The following is a 20,229-nucleotide window of genomic DNA, read 5'->3' as shown; positions in this document are numbered from 1 at the left end:
AAATCGACGGATAAAAATGAGCCTGGGCCTCTCAAACGAGCTGCCGCGGGCAGGTTTGGGATTATGCTCACTGATGAGGTGGTGACCACCTCGGGCCTCCGTTCACGGTACGAGCCGCGGGGGGAGGCACGAATAAAGAATGATGATTTTTCTTTTGTTTCTGGCTGTCGTGGGACAGACTGCCAAAGCTGGAAGCTGCATTGCAAGCTAATCCTTTTTTTCCTCTCTTTCCCTCTCTCTCTAGAAACTTGAAGGGTCTAAGTGCAAAGGGCAGCTTTTGATTTTTGGGGCAACCAACTGGGACTTGATTGGTCGAAAAGAAGTGCCTAAACAGCAAGGTATGAGACCCGGTTTCTAAAACTACGAAGCTACTGTTTGTCGAGTGTTTCCTGTGTGCTAGGTGTCCCGTGTGGTTCCTGCGAGCAGCCACCAGGTAGGTACTCTCTGCGTCGACAGAAGTGTTCAGAGAGGCCAAGCGACTTGCCTGAGGCCACACAGCCCCTCTAGGGACAGGGCAGGACTCAAACCCTGGTCTTGTGCTAGTCTCTCATTTCACAGTTCTGTGTTGTTGTTTTTTTTTAAGATTTTATTTATTTATTAGAGAGAGAGCAGGAGAGAGAGGGAGAGAGAATCCGAAGCGGACTCCATGCCAAGCGCAGAGCTGGACGCGGGGCTCAATCCCACAACCGTGAGATCACGACCTGAGCCAAAACCAAGAGTCAAATGCTTAACTGACTGAGCCACCCAGGCGCCCCTCACAGTTACGTATTTTAAAAACCCAGTTCCATTTAGGATTAAACAGGAGAAGTACAAATAGTCACAGATAGCATGGACACCTTTTTCCCATCCTCCTCCTCACATCAGTTACTTTCATGAACATGAAGAGGCTGGTCCCGTGGGATGTCAGAATGTCCAAGACGTTTGTCACATGTCACACGTCCAGCTTGTTAGACATTGCAGAAGAGTCCATGAGTTTGCACGCTGCCAAATTGTTGCAGGAACTGGTCAGACAGAGCGAGCAGCAGTGTGGAGTGGAGGGAGCAGAGAAGCCCCAAGAAGTAGCTTTTGGTTCCCTGTGGCTTTTTAGAAAATTGGTATCTTTCCTCAGGAGGATACTGGCCCATCCAAGAGAAGTGGAGCTGGCCTGTCGCCACATTTTATGGCTTCTTGATTTCATTTGGAAAGATTCCCAAAGTACTTTCCAACATCGCCCAGCGAACAAATATTTGCACACGGACACTCCCTGGTGCCTCAAGCTGGGCAGAGGAGATCATCGTATTCCGTGAACGCAGCAGAACTTCCAGCAGCGCCTGGGGTCTGGCTGAGCTGGAGGGGGCCCGAGCCCTTTGCCTCCTGTCGTGGAAAGGACCACCTGCCCCGGGGCTGGTGTCCAGGAAGCCCCTCCCGGGGTGTGATGGCCACCATCTCCCTGCCGGCCCCGTGCGGGCGCCACATCATGTCTCCGAGCTGCTCTTCCAGTGAGTGGCCGGCTCATAATCACACACGCTCAGGCTGGAGCAGGGAAGTAAATGCCAGAGGAAAGCAAGCGGCAGAGTATGGGCCGTCTCCTGTGGACATAGGGTGGGGTGCCGGGCTCCCCACACCCTGGTGAGGCCCAGAAGGAAGGAAAACTGCCTCTGGTTTAAAATCCACTTTCACGCCCTGGTTGAAGGCATTCTGGGCGCATTTTAAGACTGCCTTTTTGTCTTCTCCCATTGCGGCCTTTGGTGTCCTGATGGATCTCCCTGCAAGTGAAGTTTTATATCATTAACAAACATTCTTCATAAGTATTTTAAAGTATCCTTTGGCCCTCCGTGACCTTGCCAGGGAGACTATAGGAAAAGGGGGAGGACTTGTCCCGCTGGTGCGAGTCAAAGGGGAGAAGGAGTTCTCCTCCCACCCCGGCCCTTCCCAGTCTCCTCGCACCCCCTGGGGGGGGGGCAGCCCCCCAGGTGCCCACTGCCATGAAGCCCCTGGAATCGGCGTGATGCCCACTTCGTTGATAGCATGACACGGTGGCTTGCGCTCCATCCCCTGACCGCCAGGCTGGCCGAGGAGCCGCCACTGCCACCGGGCACCGAGTTTGACTCGGATCACTCGGACAGGGCTCCTCCGGGGCCGGGACAAATCCTGCCCCTCGGGCTCTCGGCGTCTCGGGCATTGATCCTCCTGGAGCTGCCCTAGGGAAGAGGCTTCGGCACACCAGGGCATCCGGCCCCCTGCGAGACAGGTCCACTCCAGGCTGGGTCTGCTACGGTACTGGGTCCCTCCACGGTGTCCCCGGGCACTGTGCGTTTTTCCCAGAGATGACACGGGTCAGTCCTGCCACCGTCCTTTTCGCCTTCGTGATAAACAGACTTCGGCAGAACCCCTGAAGGCCGTTATGTTTGGTGTGCTCTTTCCGGGGAATTGTTGGGTCGTCTTCCACCTTCCAGGAGAGCAGAGTGTCTCAGGGTGGAGCAGCTCTCCGGGGTGTTGCTGTGGGGGGGGGGGGGGGGGGGGGGGGGGGGGGCCCCGAACGGAATGGGGGGGCCCCTGGCCCCCGGGGCGGGGGGGGGGGGGTGGGGGGGGGGGGGGCGGCGCCGGGGGGGGGGGGGGGGGGGGGGGGGGGGTGCTGACTGCGGCGGCCCCGTAACTGAATGAGGGCGCTCCTGGCGCCCTCTGCTGGTGGGGCGCGACAGGGCAGGACTGGCCTCGAAGAGTTCACCGATGCTTTTCCGCTGGAGCCCGGTAACTGAGCAGCCTCATAACCAGCTCGGACATCCAGATTAACGTGACATGGTTGACGTGACAGCCGCTAGCATTTCATGATGGTCCCCACGGGCCGAGAAACGTGGCTCGTGTCTCTGTCCTCGAGAGCCCCAAATTGAAAGTATTAAGCAAAACGTTGGCCATGCCCTGTCCACGAATGGGGAGGAGAGGGAGTTTTGAAGGAAGCAGCTGTGTTCTGCCCACCCACACGCCTTCCAGTGTTCCTGGGTGCTCCCTGGGTGCCAGGCATTGGCGAGGCCCTCGGGTTGCTAGGGCCTGGAAGGCACATGAGTTCAGTAGGCTTGAGTGCTGTGATTGGCCTCCCGGTGTGTGAGAGCCATGAGCTAAAAGAGGGATGTGGGCATGGAGGGCTTCCCAGAGGAGGGAGTGCTTGACATGAGGTTTGAAGAACAAGCAGGGGACACGGAAGGGCATTCTCTGGGAGGGAGTGCATGGCAAAGCATGGGGCCATGATCTGGCCACTACAGTGGGACCCTGGAGAAAGGAGGACACCGTGTGGCAGGGGAAGGGTGTCAACTGGGCCCCCCCTGCACGGGGCCTGGTAGATGTGCAAGGGGGGTAGGTGGTTCTGGGGAGGATGGGGACACTCAGACTCCGCTCGGAAAGGAGCCTCTGGCTGTAGGGGTGAGGCTGAGGTGGGTGGAGGGCAGGCAGGGGAAGGTGAGAAGGGGTATGGGGAAGGAGATGCTGGGTCCACCACCAGCTTTCCTGGGTTGGGCTCGCAGCAGGAGGGAGAGCACTGTCCCTTTTTGGCCACTTGCATGTGGGCGTGCTCAGCAGCCGATGCACGAGGGTCTGAGGTCCCCGTGGGTTGGGGCCGGAGACAGAGGTGGGGCGACAGCGGTCGGTTTCTTTCAGTTGCTGCACACTTTCTCCTTGGGCAGCCTCCCGATGCGAGGCTGACACAGCACCCCGGGGGTTCTATGTCGTAGGAGAGTGGACCCTTTGTGGTTAGTGACGTTTCTTGGGGTGCATTTCGCTCCCCAGTCACTGTGGGTGTTTGATTTGCATTCTTCCCTTTGCAGCTGCCTACCGCAATCTCGGTCAGAATTTGTGGGGGCCCCATAGATATGGCTGCCTGTCGGGGGTCCGGGTGCGGACGGTGGTCTCGGGTTCGTGCGCTGCCCACAGCCTCCTCATCACCACGGAAGGGAAGCTGTGGAGCTGGGGTAAGTCTGGGGTCGGGCAGGACAGGGTGACTTGTGGGGGTGAGCCCTCCCGTGGGGCTGACTTTCTCCTCTGTCTGCCTGGAAGGGTGGCCTTTTTGCAGCCATATTTCTTCTCTCCAGTTTCCAGTTGGTCTCGCCTGTTCCCTGCAAGTGCCTCCCCTTCCTCCACCCTTCTGCCATTTGCTTGTACACTGAACTCTTTGAATCTTCTTTTTTGGAGGAAAGATTTTTTTGTATTAGAGAGCGCATGAGCGGGGGAGGGGCAGAGGGAGAGGGACAAGCACAGAGCCCGACATGGGGTTGATCCCAGAACCCTGGGACCATGGCCTGAGCTAAAGGCAGATGCTTAACCTTTTCCTGAATGTTCTGACTGAATCTGGATTTTTGTGATCTTGAGGTACCTAGAATTGAATTCCTCTTTTAGATACGCTGTCCCCTGGGCAGACAGTTCCCCCCCTTCTTGCTTCATGGCACAGTGTTGACGTAAGACGCTCTGTTCTTGCCACTTTAAATGCCACCGGCCACGTCATGGCATTGGCCACCGTGTCTCTGCGATCCTGTCCCTCTGGTTCCAGGGATCACACCCGTCTGCAGGTTCAGTTGCTTGGTGTCTATTTCTTCTTAGATTTCCTGACAGTTGAGTTTACTTTTCTCTGAGTGGAGTTGCTCTTCTGCTGCTGGACCCCTTCGCCCGGGTCCCTGGGAGGTGGCGTCCTTGCCCTTGGTCCCCTCCATGGGGTCCCACGCACCGCTGCCTGTTTCCTCCTTCCAGATTTTTGATCCAGGTACTGACTAAGGCTCAGTTTAGCCCCACGCCCTCTGGTAGCTCCGGGACTCTTTCTCCAGCTGGGTATGTTGGCAGTTGTCCCCGCCCTTTGTTTCTGGTCCTTTGGCTAGCTTTTAGTCCATATGACTGCTTTTTTATTTCAGTCTGTTTGAACCGTTTTTTGCAACTTCATGAGCTGCTGTACCAAAGTCCAAATATATTAACATCTGTTGTCTTGCTGCACTCTGCTAATTTTGTAATGCTGTTGGGAAAAAAAAAAAAAAAAGCTAACAAGTGTGTCTGGCCCAAATTTAAACTTTATAGTCTCTTGATGACATGCTGACATTGCCACGGTTTTCCTTTTCCCCGATTGGCGCAGAGGTGTGTCCTTCCCCCCAGAGCACACCCCTTCTGCCTAGTGTGCCAGCGCTGAACACAGCAGTCTGTCTGAGCTCCGAACTTGAAATATCTTCTTTCTGATCTCTTTACTGAATTGCACTTACATGGTGCTTCTAAAAATGTGCTCTGTGCTGGCCCTGTGGGCAGGGAGTTGCAGAAGGCCGTGCACCCAGCCTGGCCCCCGAGCAAAGACCTGTGTCCCTTCAAACAGACTTAGTGGCGGGGTGGGGGGGATACGTCCCGGGGCCATGGTTAGCTGCTTGAAACGGCCTGGGATGTTGTCTGATGTCTGGAAGCTTCAGTGCTACAGCACGTCACTCTTGAGGGGTCCGCACCGGTCGGCCCCTCGGGCCTCTTGAGGGGCTGAGAAACCATGCCTTTCCCAGTGAACTTGGACGACTCCTGGTAGAAACTGCCAGAGGGCTGGAATCCGAGCGAGCTTGAGGATGGTTTTTCTCGTAGCCGGCCATTCCCTTCCTTCTCCAGCCCTCAGGTTGCTTGGTCCCCATTCTTGTGGCTTTGCCCTCCATGTTTCTCATGACAAAAGGTCTGAAGGTCATTGTCAGGGAAGGGTGTGAACTGCTCCCCTCCCCTGCCCCTGGGTGCCGTGACATTTTGGCCCTGTGAAATCTCCCAAATATGGTTACCCCCGTGTGGTGGTTCTCTTGGCCGGGGCGGGAGGGACCTGTGAGGGGCCCGCTGAGCTGTTTGGTTTGAGAACTGTGGTAAGCCCGTGTTGAAAAGCAGGGGAGATGTAGGGGCTCCTCTCGGCCCATCCTGCTTGTCATGTCTGCTGTGGAACCCAAGGGCCTTGCCGGAAGGCCTGTGCCTCACGGCTCACAGCCTGTGTGGCTCCAGAGGCCGTGGTGGCCCTGCTGGGAAAGGCTTGTGGCCCGCGCGGTCCTGTCCTCTGTCCCTGGCTGAGGGTCCTGTGCAGGGCGGTCCACAGGTGGTGGGCTTGGCACTGCTCTGTGGCCGTTGTTTCCAAGGCAGGTAAAAAGAAATGATGATTAGAAATGAACCAAATGGTCCATGGAAAATGCCCAGGGCAAGTCTGTGGGGCAGGTGTCGAAAATGGTTCCCCTCTTAAAATCCACCTCGGAGGGAAGGGAGCGAGGGAATTGTGGGCTGGCTGGCAGGTGGAGTGAGAACTGGGAGTTTCCGTGAGCTCATGTGCCTGCACGGGACACCCAGGGCAAACTGAGCACTTTAGTCTCTTCCGTAGCAGAGCCACGGAAGGGGCTCCCGGCCAGGTCCCAGCCGCTGTCCCAGAAAAGCGGGTCAGAGAAGGTGAGGGAGGTGGTAGCGGCCTGCGGAGCCGTCTCTGGGGACGGCAGCGTGTATCCTACCCTGGTCACCCAGCCCCACTCGCGGGCCTCGAGAGGTTGGCCATTGGCAGAAGAGCCGGGGCTTGTTTCTGCCTCGTCTTCGGTTGTCGCATGTGGAGGGCGCCTTCGGGGGGACCCAGATGTGTCTGCCGCTCTGGCCACCCTCTCCTTCCCACTGTATCTTGCTCTTGTTCTGCAGGTCGCAACGAGAAGGGGCAGCTGGGACACGGTGACACCAAGAGGGTAGAAGCCCCCAAACTCATTGAGGGTCTGAGCCACGAAGTGATCGTGTCTGCGGCATGTGGGCGGAACCACACCCTGGCACTGACGGGTAAGGAACGGCTGGTTTCTTCTGAATCGGGCAGGAGGCCACACGGTCCCCCCTGGGCTTTGGGTGGAGTTGCCTCTGTGGCTCTTGGTCAGGATCTGAAAGGTGCCCAGAGAGCCCCGGTGGGTGCTTCTCGGGGCTGCTGACGGCCTCACCCACCTCCTGTTGGCATCAGAAGGCGGGCCAGGAGGCAGAGGCCGGAGGCTGTGCCTAGTGCCTCCCCGCACATTCGGCCTTGGCCGTGAAGGGCTTCTGCCCTGAGCTGCCCGCCCCACCTCTGCCGTACGGTCTCCCTTGCGCTCTTCCTGGCAAAGGAGCTATCTTATTATTTTGGAGCCTTTGATCCCAAATCGAGTTCAGAACCCTCAGTGTTCTTTTCCCTTCTGTGATACTGTTCTTTCCTTCCAGAAACGGGCTCCGTGCTTGCATTTGGAGAGAACAAGATGGGGCAGCTCGGCCTCGGCAACCAGACGGACGCTGTCCCGAGCCCCGCGCAGGTGCCGCACGCTCCCCTCTCCTGGCTCCAGGGCCTCTGTCTCTCTTTGCTTTTGTGCTCAATTTTCCGGGCTGACACCAAGCACTGCTCCCTGTAGTTCAGTCGATGCCTTTTGGAAACGGTCTAGAGTCTTGGAGTGGAGTTCACGTGCTGTAGTCTTGAAAGCACGCTTCCTAGGTGCCCACGGTTGAAAAACCTCCAGAGGACAGTTCTCTCTGCTTGAAAGAATTTGCTGCAGAGGCCTGTTTTAAGCCTGTTCTAAGCCTGTTCTGTTCCAAAGAAAGTGAGAAATGTTGGATGGATGGGATTCGTCTTTCACTGCAAATACTTTTTGAGTTCTGACCTTGTGTGGCGTCACCTGCCGGGGGCGTAGCACCCAGACAGGAGTTAGGCGGTCTTTTTTTCCTGAGGAACGTGTGCTTCCATCAGAGAGGTGGCGATCACACCTAAGAGGGACTACTAACGGAAGGCAGCCACGTGCTAGTGAGCGTCTGAGTAGTGGTTGAAGGATGAAGGCGGGGCCTCACATTTCCTGGTCTGTAAAAGAAACTGTGCGAGCTTACCTGGGGTTTGAAGGATTTTTGAAATGTCCCCGTTGCGTCTGCCATTTGCACGAAGGAGGAAGTGACAGTTTCTAGAGGAAGCTGGGAGCGACGGGCAGGGCCCAGGGCTCACACTTGTTGAGTGTGATAATAGCAGTTTGCACGTCCCGTCTGACGTGTGTTCCCAGAGCCCATGCTGAGTTCCGGGGGGGGGGGGGGGGGCGGCGCGGCGCGGCGGCTTGGCTTTCTTATTTCCTAACTTTGAACAAAAGGTTTTATCTCTTGTCCACACCCTCCGTGCGGACTAGTTAGGCTAGTGTCTCTGCAGAGGTTAAGGAGAACGGGAGAAAGCGTCTGTCTTCCAAGTTGATAGTGGCAGGGTGAGGTTTGGGGGTTATATGTGGGCTAGTCTCTGTTTCTTTACCCCTCCCACCCGGGCTGCTCGGCTGAGGTCTATGCTGACCGGTCGCAGTGTCGGGCACTTTGGGGAATGCGGGGCTGGGTGCACCACGTGCCCTGTCTTGGGATTCGACTCTGCTGTGAAGGTGGGGGTCACAAGGGTATTTCTTCATGTACACTCTAGGCTTTGGCCCTCACAATTCCTGGGTCCGTTCAGTTTCTTTTGCAATGTAATAATTGTTTCACACCAACCTGCAGAGAGCGGGGAGGCTTGTTATCAGTCTTTTAAAAAATGTCTGAGAGTCTACTGTCTTGTCTTTTCAGATAATGTACAACGGCCAGCCAATTACCAAAATGGCCTGTGGGGCTGAATTCAGTATGATAATGGACTGCAAAGGGAACCTCTATTCCTTTGGGTGCCCTGAATATGGTCAGCTGGGTATGGAAACATTTTTTAAAAGCTCTGTAATCTAACTGCGTATCTGGAACCAGAAGTCAGTGTGGGCCTGTACACACGTGTTGGAAATGTGGGTAATTGATCGCAGATAATAGCCTTGATCCATTAAGTGGATCTCCCGTTTACTGGGACAGCACGTCCTAAATCACAGGGTTGTGGAGCATTACAATGGCTTGGCCTTAATGAGTAAGTCGGGACTGGAGTCTGACAAAGGATTCTTTTTTTCTGGGAGGGGAATTCATTTATATGTAAAAGGATTTCAAAGTTGTAAGGAAAAAACCACTTTCATTCAGTTTCGTATTTAAGAATTTGCCTTTATTGGAAGTGAGAACACACAAGGTAAAGGTTGTTGTGCAAACCCTAGGCTGGGCGGCTACCCCTGGTGTCCACCTGAGCCCCCTTCCCTGTGACTGGGACCCCTCTCGTTTCCGTCCCTGAACAGAACACACTTCCTTCTCCAGAAACACATTCACGTCTGTCTCATTGAGTAGAAAGGGAAAGCTCAGAAAGCCATTCCCTTAAGTGGAAAATGTCGTCTCGATCCTGATTTTACAAGGTCTCCATTTTGTTTTCCCATCTGACACCAAAGTGGGGTTTTTTTTGTTGTTTTTTTTTGTTGTTTTTTTCCTTCTGGCGCCTTCCCACAGCCCAGCCCCTGGCGAGTGGGAGGTGAGGAGTGGGCGCCCTCTGCTGGCGTCTCAGCTGCATGCCACTCCGGATCCCGGCGGCCCCCGTATCTGGGTTGCCGGGTCCCCACGTCATTAAGAGCAGACAGATGGAAGAAGGTATAAATAGAACAAGGAGCATCGCGCTGGCCTTAGACTCCAGGGAACAGTGACTTTGTGAAACTAAATATACCTCAAGTCAGAAGTGAATAAGAACGAACAGCCCTTTACGCACATGCAGCGTTGGTTGCCAGGGAGTTGCCAGAGACTGTTGGAGAAACCGTTTCCATGGCCACAGGCCCTGGTGCCATCCCCAACCCTGGGCAAAACACCGGAAGTGTGTTTCCAGTGTCCTTCCGGAAGTGTGTGTGGTTCCCCTGCTGCGTCTCTGGCTGCCCCGGATTTGCGGACGAGCAGATGGATTTTCCTGGAGGGAAAACTCCCTGACCTTGGTAGTGATGACAGTGGCTGGTCCTTGAGCAGGGGCCACGTGCCACACACTCGGAACGCTTCATACAGACTCTCAGGTGCCCGGTCGTTTGAGGTACCAGCTTTACGAGTATCTGCGGAATCGGTCCTACTTCTCGGCTGTCTTTGAAACCCACTTCGAATCTCTTTGTCCAAATCCGGAGAGATCCCTTTTAGAATTAGAACATATAAATGTAACCTTAGAGAAGTGTATCCCCAGCACACTCTCCCGCCCCCACCCTCTCTTGCTCTCATGACACATTTTACTGGGTCAGGCAAGGCAAAGACGAGCATGTGCTATTAACTGTATTTTAATGCCCGTAATGATATGTTTAGGTTACCGGTAAGTCCTAAAAACTTAAGCCTAAAAACCCAGGGATTGTGGGTTGAGCTTTTTCTGTCCATTCTTGGCCCATCCAGGGGCCAAGTGGGGCACAAACCCATACTCAGTAGGCCATTCCTTTGAACCCGGGGTCTCTGGCTTCTGTGACCACGGCTCATAGTCAGAAATGTGGTTTGTGTTACAGTCTGATCCAAAAGTTAGAGGCACATACAAAGAATTTTTACAAAACAACATCCTCGTTATGGACAGTATCCTCGGGTGTTTCCTATTCTGTCCCTTTCATTTCTTGAAAATAATTGGTTTCATCCCCCAAAATCGATTTCATGGTACTGATCAGGTTGCGCCCCCAGATGGGAAAGCGTTACGTTGGTTGACAGAAGTGTCCCACGAGGCCCCGATGGGTCAGGCTGGGGCACGTGCTCACGGCCGCCACTGACTCCTGGCTCTGGTCGCCCCAGGACACAACTCGGACGGGAAGTTCATCGCCAGGGCGCAACGGATAGAGTATGACTGCGAGCTGGTCCCCCGGCGTGTGGCCATCTTCATCGAGAAGACGAAAGACGGGCAGATTTTGCCAGTCCCAAATGTGGTCGTACGAGATGTGGCCTGTGGCGCTAATCACACGGTAAGGCCTGAGGGTTTCTGGCTTTCCCTCTGCTTCCCGAGCATCACCTCCGCGGAGAAGGGTTGTGTGTATTATATCTGGGAACCGATCCCGGAGATCTGCGACATCCTGCCCTCCTCCCACGGCTTTGCACCATTCAGTTGTCTCGGGTCATAGTGCTTTAATAGTGTCTCTAACTTCTGGAGATGCAGCTAAGGACAGACGTTTGGGGGTCAGAATCCTACTGTAAGTGTCTTTCTGGCCTTGGCTTTTGTCTAACAGAACACCACAGACCTCTTTCTAGGTCCATAGATGATCCCCCATATCGAGGGTGTTGAATGGTTTTCACCTGTGAAGGCTGTTCCCTTAAAGATCACTTGGAATAGGGGTGCCTGGGTGGCTCAGTCGTTAAGCGTCTGCCTTCGGCTCAGGTCATGATCCCAGGGTCCTGGGATCGAGCCCCGCGTCGGGCTCCCTGTTCAGCGGGGAGTCTGCTTCTCCCCCTCCCCCTGCTGTGCTCTCTCTGTCAAATGAATAAATAAAATCTTTTTTTAAAAAAATCACTTTGGGGCGCCTGGGTGGCTCAGTTGGTTAAGCGACTGCCTTCGGCTCAGGTCATGATCCCAGGGTCCTGGGATCAAGCCCCACATCAGGCTCCCTGCTCGGCGGGAAGCCTGCTTCTCCCTCTCCCACTCCCCCTGCTTGTGTTCCCTCTCTCGCTGTGTCTCTCTCTGTCAAATAAATAAAATCTTTAAAAAAAAAAAAAAATCACTTTGGATAGATGGCAGTACTGTTTTTGTGTACGTGCTGTTTTGTTTTGTTTTTATAAGATCTTATTGGTAAGTAATTGCCACACCCAACGTGGGGCTTGAACTCACAGCCCCGAGACCAGGAGTCGCTTGCTCCACCGACTGAGCCAGCCAGGCGCCCCGGTATTTGTGTCTGTTTATCTTCGTTGCCTTTTTGCAGTTATTTTGCCCAAGAACGTCTGTGAGTCGAAATTGGTTCATCTTCTCTGTTGAAAGAGCACTGGGCTGGGAGTCCAGAGACCAAGCTGGTCCCCTGGTGTGTGGCTGGCTGACTGGCGAGTGACCTCAGGCATGGCTTCTTCCCTGCAGTGCTCCCTGTCTGGTGCTCAGTGATGTGGACTAGGAGATTTTGGTCCCCTGGAGTCTAAAATCCGTGGTTCTCTTCTGTCCAGTGCAGTCTGGGGAAGGAAAGGTGGATCTTGTGTAGGCCTCATGTAAAGTGGTTTTAAGAGGTTGTACGTTCACACCATTCAAATGCTGAACGTTGAAGACACCGTGAAGGAAACGTTTTTTGGGTTTTTTTGTTTTGTTTTTTTTAATTTTAATTTTTTAAAATTTTCTTTATTTGAGAGAGAGCACAAGAGGGGGTAGGGTCAGAGGGAGAAGCAGACTCTCTGCTGAGCAGGGAGCCTGATGCGGGACTCGATCCCTGGACTCCAGGATCATGACCTGAGCCGAAAGCAGTCGCTTAACCAACTGAGCCACTCAGGCACCCTGATTTGTTTTGTTTTTAAGTAGGCTTCACACCCAATGTGGGGCTTGAACTCATAACCCTGAGATCCAGACCGGAGCTGAGATCAAGAGTCTGATGCATACCTGAGCTACGGGGGTGCCCTGAAGATCAATTTTAAATTGTTTTCAGTCCCCGTGACCAGATGGAGGTCCCCTGTGAACGGGGTGGGGTGGGGGGTGTCTAAGAAAGAGTCCCAGGCAGGCTGGCCTTCCCTTGGTTCCTTCTGCAGTGCCGTCTACACTGTGATGGGGGAACCCGGTGCATTGACCTGCCCTCTGGAGACTCAGCTCATGCTTCTGAGGAGGAACCAGGGGGACTTGTGACTTTACGGAATAATGCAGGACGGAAAGTAGTGTCTGCAGCAGAGGAAAGAGGAAATGCCCTGTGCCCTCCCCCGCCTTGGGGGCAGGTTCGGCTTATCTGCAGCATTTCTGCCTCTTACCATGTTGTTCTCTGCAACAGAGCAATGCTCCTCTTGTCCCCTCCCGTTGGGAGGCTCGTCCCAACGCTGTGTGTTCTCTCCGCCCGCAGCTGGTTCTGGACTCTCAGAAGCGTGTCTTCTCCTGGGGCTTCGGTGGCTATGGCCGCCTGGGCCACGCCGAGCAGAAGGACGAGATGGTCCCTCGCCTGGTGAAGCTGTTCGACTTCCCCGGGCGCGGGGCATCCCAGATCTACGCCGGCTACACCTGCTCGTTTGCTGTCAGCGAAGTGGGTTAGTGACTCCCCCCCTTTGGCCTCAGGAGCGGGGGGTGTGCAGAACCTCCCTGGCAGATGAGCACTCTGGTGGGTGGGGAGCCGCAGAGTCCTTCTGCGTTCCTAGACCGAAACCCTGGTGTTCTGTCAGAATGTTCCTCTCTTGTCCCCAGTGTGTGGCGCCTTGCCTTTCTTGTTGTTGCTGAAGAGGAGAATTCAGTTCTTGGCATGTGTGGTCACAGTGGGAATGTGTCTTGTCTTTCCCCAGGTGGCCTGTTCTTCTGGGGGGCCACCAACACGTCCCGCGAGTCTACCATGTACCCGAAGGCCGTGCAGGACCTCTGTGGCTGGAGAATCCGGAGCCTGGCTTGTGGGTATGTGGCCATGTTGCCTGGTGAGCAGGACGTCTGTCCCCTTCCTGGGCCTGGTGGACACCCGGGGGAGGGGGCCTCTTCCCTTGAGAGGCTTCATTGTACCACCCCCCCGCTCCCTCATCAGGGCCTCAGATGCACCAGAGTTCAGGAGGGGGAGGGACTGTTTGGGGCAAGAGGGCTTGGTAGGTCCTAGGACATGATGGCTTGTATTCCTGCCTTCACAGAAAGAATACCCTCTTGACGGTTTCTGTTCTTCAAAGGCTTGGTGGGCTCTGCTCATCTTGCAGGTTAAAATTTTAGCTGAACATCATGGTAGGATTTTACTCTGACACGCTGGGAAGAAGTTGTCCTTAAGCCAGTACTTTTCAGTTTGAGAACACCTGTTGAGCTCTCTAGCACTTCTTTATGAGGAGTTTATGTTAATCAAGTGCCAGGTGGCTTTTGGGGGGGGAGGGGGACAGTGTCTTTCGGCAGTGGGGCTCCGGCTTTCATCTCTGCCCGAATGTCTAGCCCCATCTATGTTAGTTTTTGCTGCCCATGTTCCATCCCCTTTGGAATGAGTGCTCCATCCTGATTCGATGACCCCCTTTCCTGGTGGGACGGTCTGGGGCTGGGGGCCTGGTTCCTGGCGCTGTCTCAGGGCTCTGCTTCGGGGCCTGCGTGGGACACCATTGAGGGTTTCGGAGAAGCCTGTTGGCCTGGTGTGTGTAGTGGCAAATGCGTGCCTCGCAGAATTTTTAATGGGATGGACTGGATCTTAATGCTAGTAGGTCACCCCCTGCTCTTGAGCCGGCAGCCTGCAGGAGCGCCTGTGGGGGCCGGGGCTGCTGGCCGCACTGGTGACAGCCCCTGTTTGCAGGAAGAGCAGCATCATCGTGGCCGCCGACGAGAGCACCATCAGCTGGGGCCCATCGCCGACCTTCGGGGAGCTGGTAAGCGGGGGTCCCATGTGGCAGGGCGCAGGACCCAGGCCGGGCTCTCTGCGGCTGTGCCTCCTGAAGACGGGCGTCTGAAAGGCTGCGACGCTCCGCCGTCTTTGGGTCACATCGGCTCTTGGAGAGGATTCTGTGCCCATCACGTCATGGCGACAGTCCTTCACAGCCACGTTGTAAACGGGAACAGGGCGGTTTCAGATCCCATTTCCCTGTGGTCTTGTAGCGCAGTTGAGGTGTTCCGGTGACGCGGAAGGGGGTGCTTTCTCTGCTCCCCTCTGGGAGGGTTCCCGTCAGCCGGAGCAGCGGGGCATCGGGCACCATGTGGCCCCCGGGTTTTCACCTGCTCCTCCACAGAACGGTGCGCCACGGGGCCAGCCTCTCGGGTCACTTGGGGACATTATTCCCTCATTTTTCCTAAGTAAGTCAAAGTCTGTTGCCTGCTTTTAATCTCCGTTGCCTGACTGATGAGAACCGATGGCCCTCAATTTCTCACCCGTACTTGGCCTTCCCCAACCAACTGTCTGATTCTTCAGTTCTGGTGCCTGATGAGTCTTTAACTTTTAATTTCTTCATCGAGAACAGCTTGGCTGCCGAGCTCGGCTGGCGGTCTGCCCGTTTAGTTGCGATTTGATCCTCAGCCTCTTTGTTATTTCCTGTGGGGAAGACGGTCTGTTTCCCTTCCCGCCTCGCTCGTGGGTGGGAGCTGAGGGGCGATGGAGAGGAGGGAAGGGGGTGCTTCTTGGTCCCTTGAGCCATCTCCGGGACTTGGTGGCCTTATCTTCGGTGTTCTGTGCAGACTTCGGGGCTCCACGGGGGCCCTCTGGCAGCAGACACTCCGGCCTCTCAGAGGCAGCCCCAAACTCAGGAGACTGAGCCTGGCCCGGTTTTTATGGATTCTTCTCAGAGAGGGCCAGGTGTTTCTAGGGCCTATCAGAGAGGGACTCCAAATACCAAATTTAGAAACCAGAGGGGAACAAGGGGGACTTTGGGGCGGCATCTCGGGGTGAGGAGGAGACAGCAGGGCGTCTGGGAGGAAGCACTCACTGAACGGGAAGGTGTGAGGAGGCATCTGGCAGCAGATGGAGCTGGGAACGGAGGGCTCTGCTGGCCCCGGAAGCCCCCATCCCCCCCAGACCCCAGGACGCCAGAGCCAACGGGCTCTGCTCTAAGACTGCTCCCAGGGAGTCACGCAGACCGGGTGGGGATGGGGGCTGTTCAGTGTCCAGCCTGCAGGGGGAGTGTGGGGACAGCTGGTGTTCTTCGTGATGATGGTGTCTCCCCAGTGACCACCCCCAAAAGGTGCCCGTTACCACACAGACCTGCACGGGTGACAGTTCAGCGTCAGGTTCTTTCTCGGGTTGAGAATCAGTCCCCTGTTGGCAGCACTTCTGCGGGTAGGTGTTGCTCACGAGGCCAGCCGTGGTGTCAGGCATGGCGGGGCTCTGTCACCATGCCAGCCGTCGCTGGCTCTGGCTCCCGGACACCGGGGTCCCCACAGATGTCGCCATGGTTGTTCCCGTATCTGGACTGTACCGCAGCGACCCCAGCTCTGTGTCTCTGTTCGCTTCGCCAGGGCTATGGGGACCACAAGCCCAAGTCCTCCACTGCGGCTCAGGAGGTGAAGACGCTGGATGGCATTTTCACAGAGCAGGTGAGCAGGGGCCTCCGGGCCAGCGAGAAGCTAAAGGGGCCGGTAGCAGAGCGAAGAAAGGCTGTGCCAAACCACACCTGACTTGCCCTGCTCCTGGGCGCGTGAGCCTGTTTGAGGCTGGTCTCGTCTCCCTGAGCGGCTTTTCTGCCGCATCATGCGCTAGAGGTTTGGTAGGGAACGGGCATCGGTAGGAAGAGGCACGGGGGCAAGCCGGCCAGGCTCCGTAGCTGTTCTCACCCTGAATGACACTGGCCGCAGTCCAGCCACGGTGGATTTGTTCTGGGGACAAGGGTACCACTCACATCTGCTTTGTACCTTCAGCTGAGACTATGTACTGTTAGGTCGGCGGGGCAGATGGCAGGGGTGAGGCTCCTGCTTCTCTGTCCAGCCAACCACCCTGCCCACTCCTGTCTGCCAACACACAGATGGGGCATGTGCCCGCACACAAGGCAGGATCGTGGTCCAGAGAGGCAGAGGGAACAGGGAGCAGGATCCCCACGTCCCTTCCGGTCTCTGCTGACAGCGTTGAACCCCTGCTTGGTGGCAGCCTGGAAGGCTTTGGTTGGCAGGGCGTCAGTAACGGGTCACGTGGACACTAGTGCCATGGGGCAAAGGGCGTGGAGGCGGTCCCGTCCCCAGTGCCTGGTGGCCCGCTGTCCGCTCCACTGTCCAGGACGGGCCCTGGCCCATCCAGCACTGATCTGTTCCCCCAGGTGGCCATGGGCTACGCGCACTCCCTGGTAATAGCTCGAGATGAAAGCGAGACCGAGAAAGAGAAGATCAAGAAACTGCCAGAGTACAACCCCCGGACCCTCTGATTCTCCCGGAGCCCCCGCAGCTCCAACCCTCCCGCGGCAGCTGTCAGTTCCACGTGCACTGGGACGGGACGTCAAACGAGGAATTTAAGAAAGCAGAAGTTGACCGAAGGTGCATTTTTGTTAGACTCCCTGAGGTTCCGTTTTATAAGTGATTCAACGTCAACTACCTTTTCTGTATGCGTTCCAAAGTGATTTTTTTTCCTCTTAATGTTTAATTAAAATATTTGCTCATAGTTGACTTAACCATTCCTACAAGAGGCAGAAACTTTGAGCAATCCAGGTGTTTTTTTTTTTTCCCTTCAAGTTGTTTTTCTTTTTTTCCTGCTCTTAAATACACTTCTCAGAACACCCCTTTCCAGTTGTAACTAGCATTGTGATCCGAGTGGGGGCTCCCTGGGAGAGGAGTCCCCGTTGACGCAGGAAGAAATGTCCCTTCCGGGAACCTGCAGCGGCTGGACAGAGACCGTCCTGGTGGTGGATCTCCATCCAAAATCACGCCTGCCTGCTTCGGAAGCATCTGGGTCACTTTCTTTCCCGCTTGTTCCTGTAGACCAGCTGAGGCTGGCGTTCTCTTTCTCTCCTTGGCTGCTTGTAAGCCCCACCGCCTTTTGGCTGCAACATTAATAGAATCTGCCGTTTCCCCCCTGGTGGGGGCTCTGGGGTCTGTGTTTAGCCATTTTTATCTACTTTAGCTGTAAAAGAAGTCCAAATGAAAATCAGGTGATTGTGGACCCAGTGGGGACCTGGGGGGGTGGGCAGACGTGGGGACAGTGTGTCTGGTTCGGCTCTAAGGTTCCTCTGACGTGGCCAGCCCTCGCCATTAGAGATTGATCAGCCAGCAGTTTAAAAAAAAAAAAAAAAAAAAAAGTGCATTCTGGAGTCCTTGCAAGGATCAGCCCTTTACGTACCAGCCTTTATCACCTCTGTGCTTCTGTCCCTGCCCCCGCCGGATCCTGCTGGAACAGACCCTGGCTCTGAGATGCGGGGTCCTGTTCTACTATAACCCAGCTCTCTGGTCGCCTTGCTTGGCTGTGGTACCAAAGAGTTGGGATTCCTGAAGAAGTCCCCCTTCCCCGCGTGTCGGCGCAGACCTGGGACTGCCACCCCGCTTCCCGCCACGTGCCCTCTGCCCGAGCTCGTCACCGGCGCGCTGCTCTGCGTGAGTTACGAGGTGCCTTTCCCGGACCCCTCCGCTCACTTGGACCCAGGAGAGGCGACAGCTCTGGCTGGGGCTCTTGGTTTCGAGAGGGTCTGGACTGGTTTGGGTGCTTTAAAATAGATTTTTTAGTTCCGTGGTGCTTCTGGGGGAGATGGGGATAGAACTTCAGTGTGACACTTGGGTGGATGGGAAAGTTGAATATGGGTCTTTTTTTTTATTCTTTGCTTTGCTGTTGTTACCACCTGTCATTGTCTCGATGTTAAAATGCCAAAAATGATCTAGTCGTCGTTGCTTTTTTCCCTGCCTGTCCCCCGTCACGCCTTACCGCAGCTTCAGCCTTTCCAGGGCATTTGACAGGATCTGTCCTGGCCAGTCCCAAGGCCTTGCGCGAGGAGAGCGGCCCGCGTCTTCCTAAGGTTTAGTCCGACTTCACGCTCATCTTTGCTGTCCTGTCAGTCCGTAGTCCAGGGGAGAAGCTTCTGCTAAACTAACCTAATTTGTCCAAATCACCCCCAAAGCCACCATCTCGGGCTCTCACTTCCGTGCGGGGCACCCACCTGTTTTCCCAGACACAAGTCTTTCTACTGGAATGGGGCTTCGGCGCATGTGCCCCTTGGACCCGCACAGCTGCCCCGGGGTCCCCTCTGCGGGAGCCGCCCCGGGGCAGGCAGGGCTCCGATCTTCCAGGGGACTAGTGTGAAACCCGCCACCAGCCTACTTTCGGGCCCCTTGCCAGGGACTGGAGCAGCCTAGGCACGGAACTTCGAGTGAAGACGGCCCTCTTCTCTGCCACAATCACTCCTTTTGGCTTAGAATTTTAAAATGAACTTCCTAACGGGGAAAAAAATCCTTCATGACAAGGAATTAGGGGGTGGTCCTGCACTCCAAGAGAAAGAGTAGCCCTGGCCCAGGCTGGGCTGGGCTGAGAGAGGACTTTGTGCTGACCCCCAGGGCATCTGACCCGCCTTCTAGCTCTGGCAGGAGTCCCTGGAAGAGGGGGTTCAGGGCAAAGGGGAGAGAACCCAAGAAGAGGTTGTGATTTGGTCGAAGGTGCCTGGTTTAGTGCTGTAATTGTCTTATTTTTTTTTTATATATATATTTCTTGGAGTAAACATTTTAAATAAACGACATCATTGTTTACTCTGTTTTGGCTTTTGTGCTTCTTTTTCAGTAGAACCAGCATCAGACGTTAAGAACGCGGAGCAACTCAGTTTTTCTCCGCTCCCGCAGGCACCCCCCACACCGAGGCTCCCCTGAGAAAGATGGGCTTCAGGGGAGCTTGGTTCAGTTTCTAGGCTTAAATCTGGGGTTGAAGGTGAGTGGAGCTCCCACCTCTTCCCGGAAACATGTGACCCTCAGGGAGGTGTCCTCCTTCACTGGCCCAACTCAAAAAGGGGGTTTGGGTTTGCCCCATTGGGGCTCTGAGGGCAAACGCTCAGGCATGGGAAAGCACTGGAAGAGGGGTAGGTCCATGTGCCCAGAAACGTCTGTCCTCATTCCCCACCCTTCCCCCCCGCCCCGGCTTCCAAGGGGAACCGCCCTCCTGTCTGTCATGTGCCACGTAAGCCCCGGTCACAGAGGTGCTCCAGGCCAGGGCCGGCCGCCTGCCGCTGTACAGCCAACTGCCCACCAGGGGGCACCGAGGAGCCAGTCAAGTGCTCTGAAGCCCCAGACACTTTGCTGTGTCCGGGTTGACCCCCTTTGTTCCCAGGCTGCTGCTCCCGGCTGACTCGGCTGAGCTCTTCCCCCGGGCCCCGGCCACCTGCACTCAGAGCATCCAACAGCCGCCACTGTGGAGCCTCCCAGCTGCTGGCTGCACTCGGTCCTCAGACCAGCCTCCCCTCTCCTCCCTGTCTTTGCCCCCCTCCCCCATCCCAGTGGCATTGCCCATCAGCAGGAGGAGGGGCGGAGCCTCTGGGTGGTTAGACCTCAGAAGCACTTACCTAAAAAGGGTCTTCATGCTCTCCACCCAGGGGTTGGGGGACAGGTGGAAAGAGGCAACTTTGGGTCCCAGGATGGGCATTTCTTCTCTCCAGGACACTTGAGGTTAACAAAGGTAACCCCCCCCCAGGCCTGCCCCCACTGTATCTTGTCCCTCTGACCCCAGAGATGCCAGCTACCCCCAAGGGGCAATGCCTCTTCCTTCCCCGAGCCTGGAGGCCGTCACTGTGCTCAAGTGTGTAGACCCAGCCTGCCAGAGGGGCTTGAACTGGAGAAAAATGGAAGTAATCTGAGTCCAGCCTTGTCCCTGCCCCCTTCCCTGCCCAGGTGGGGCAGCCTGACCACAGGAATCCCAGGGGCTCAACTTTCCATCCTTAGCT

At 55.7% G+C, this 20,229-nt stretch overlaps 1 protein-coding gene across 1 annotated transcript; it reads left to right on the top strand.

Annotated features, from left to right (window-relative positions):
* The first annotated feature begins 244 nt into the window (after positions 1 to 244).
* RCC2 (regulator of chromosome condensation 2) lies at positions 245 to 19,053 on the top strand. The gene is made up of 11 exons (XM_021684071.2): positions 245 to 338; positions 3,798 to 3,941; positions 6,634 to 6,765; positions 7,171 to 7,259; positions 8,524 to 8,638; positions 10,591 to 10,757; positions 12,810 to 12,990; positions 13,240 to 13,345; positions 14,205 to 14,277; positions 15,854 to 15,931; positions 16,645 to 19,053. Exons 4-11 carry the CDS (start codon positions 7,206 to 7,208, stop codon positions 16,747 to 16,749), a joined length of 879 nt encoding a protein of 292 aa, XP_021539746.1. The 5' UTR covers positions 245 to 338; positions 3,798 to 3,941; positions 6,634 to 6,765; positions 7,171 to 7,205; the 3' UTR covers positions 16,750 to 19,053.
* Positions 19,054 to 20,229: the final 1,176 nt, after the last annotated feature.

Source organism: Neomonachus schauinslandi, chromosome 4, assembly GCF_002201575.2.
Source record: "Neomonachus schauinslandi chromosome 4, ASM220157v2, whole genome shotgun sequence".
In the NCBI taxonomy this organism is placed as follows: Eukaryota; Metazoa; Chordata; class Mammalia; order Carnivora; family Phocidae; genus Neomonachus; species Neomonachus schauinslandi.
The sequence above is the reverse complement of the archived record's forward strand: the minus strand, read 5'-3'. Positions and strand labels throughout refer to the sequence as shown.

Excerpts from the sequence above, each read along its gene's own strand:
- RCC2 (XM_021684071.2), top strand. The coding sequence starts at position 7,206 with ATGGGGCAGCTCGGCCTCGGCAACCAGACGGACGCTGTCCCGAGCCCC. Across the intron at positions 8,639-10,590 it reads CCCTGAATATGGTCAGCTGG|GACACAACTCGGACGGGAAG; the intron begins GTATGGAAACAT and ends TGGTCGCCCCAG. Across the intron at positions 14,278-15,853 it reads CGCCGACCTTCGGGGAGCTG|GGCTATGGGGACCACAAGCC; the intron begins GTAAGCGGGGGT and ends TCGCTTCGCCAG.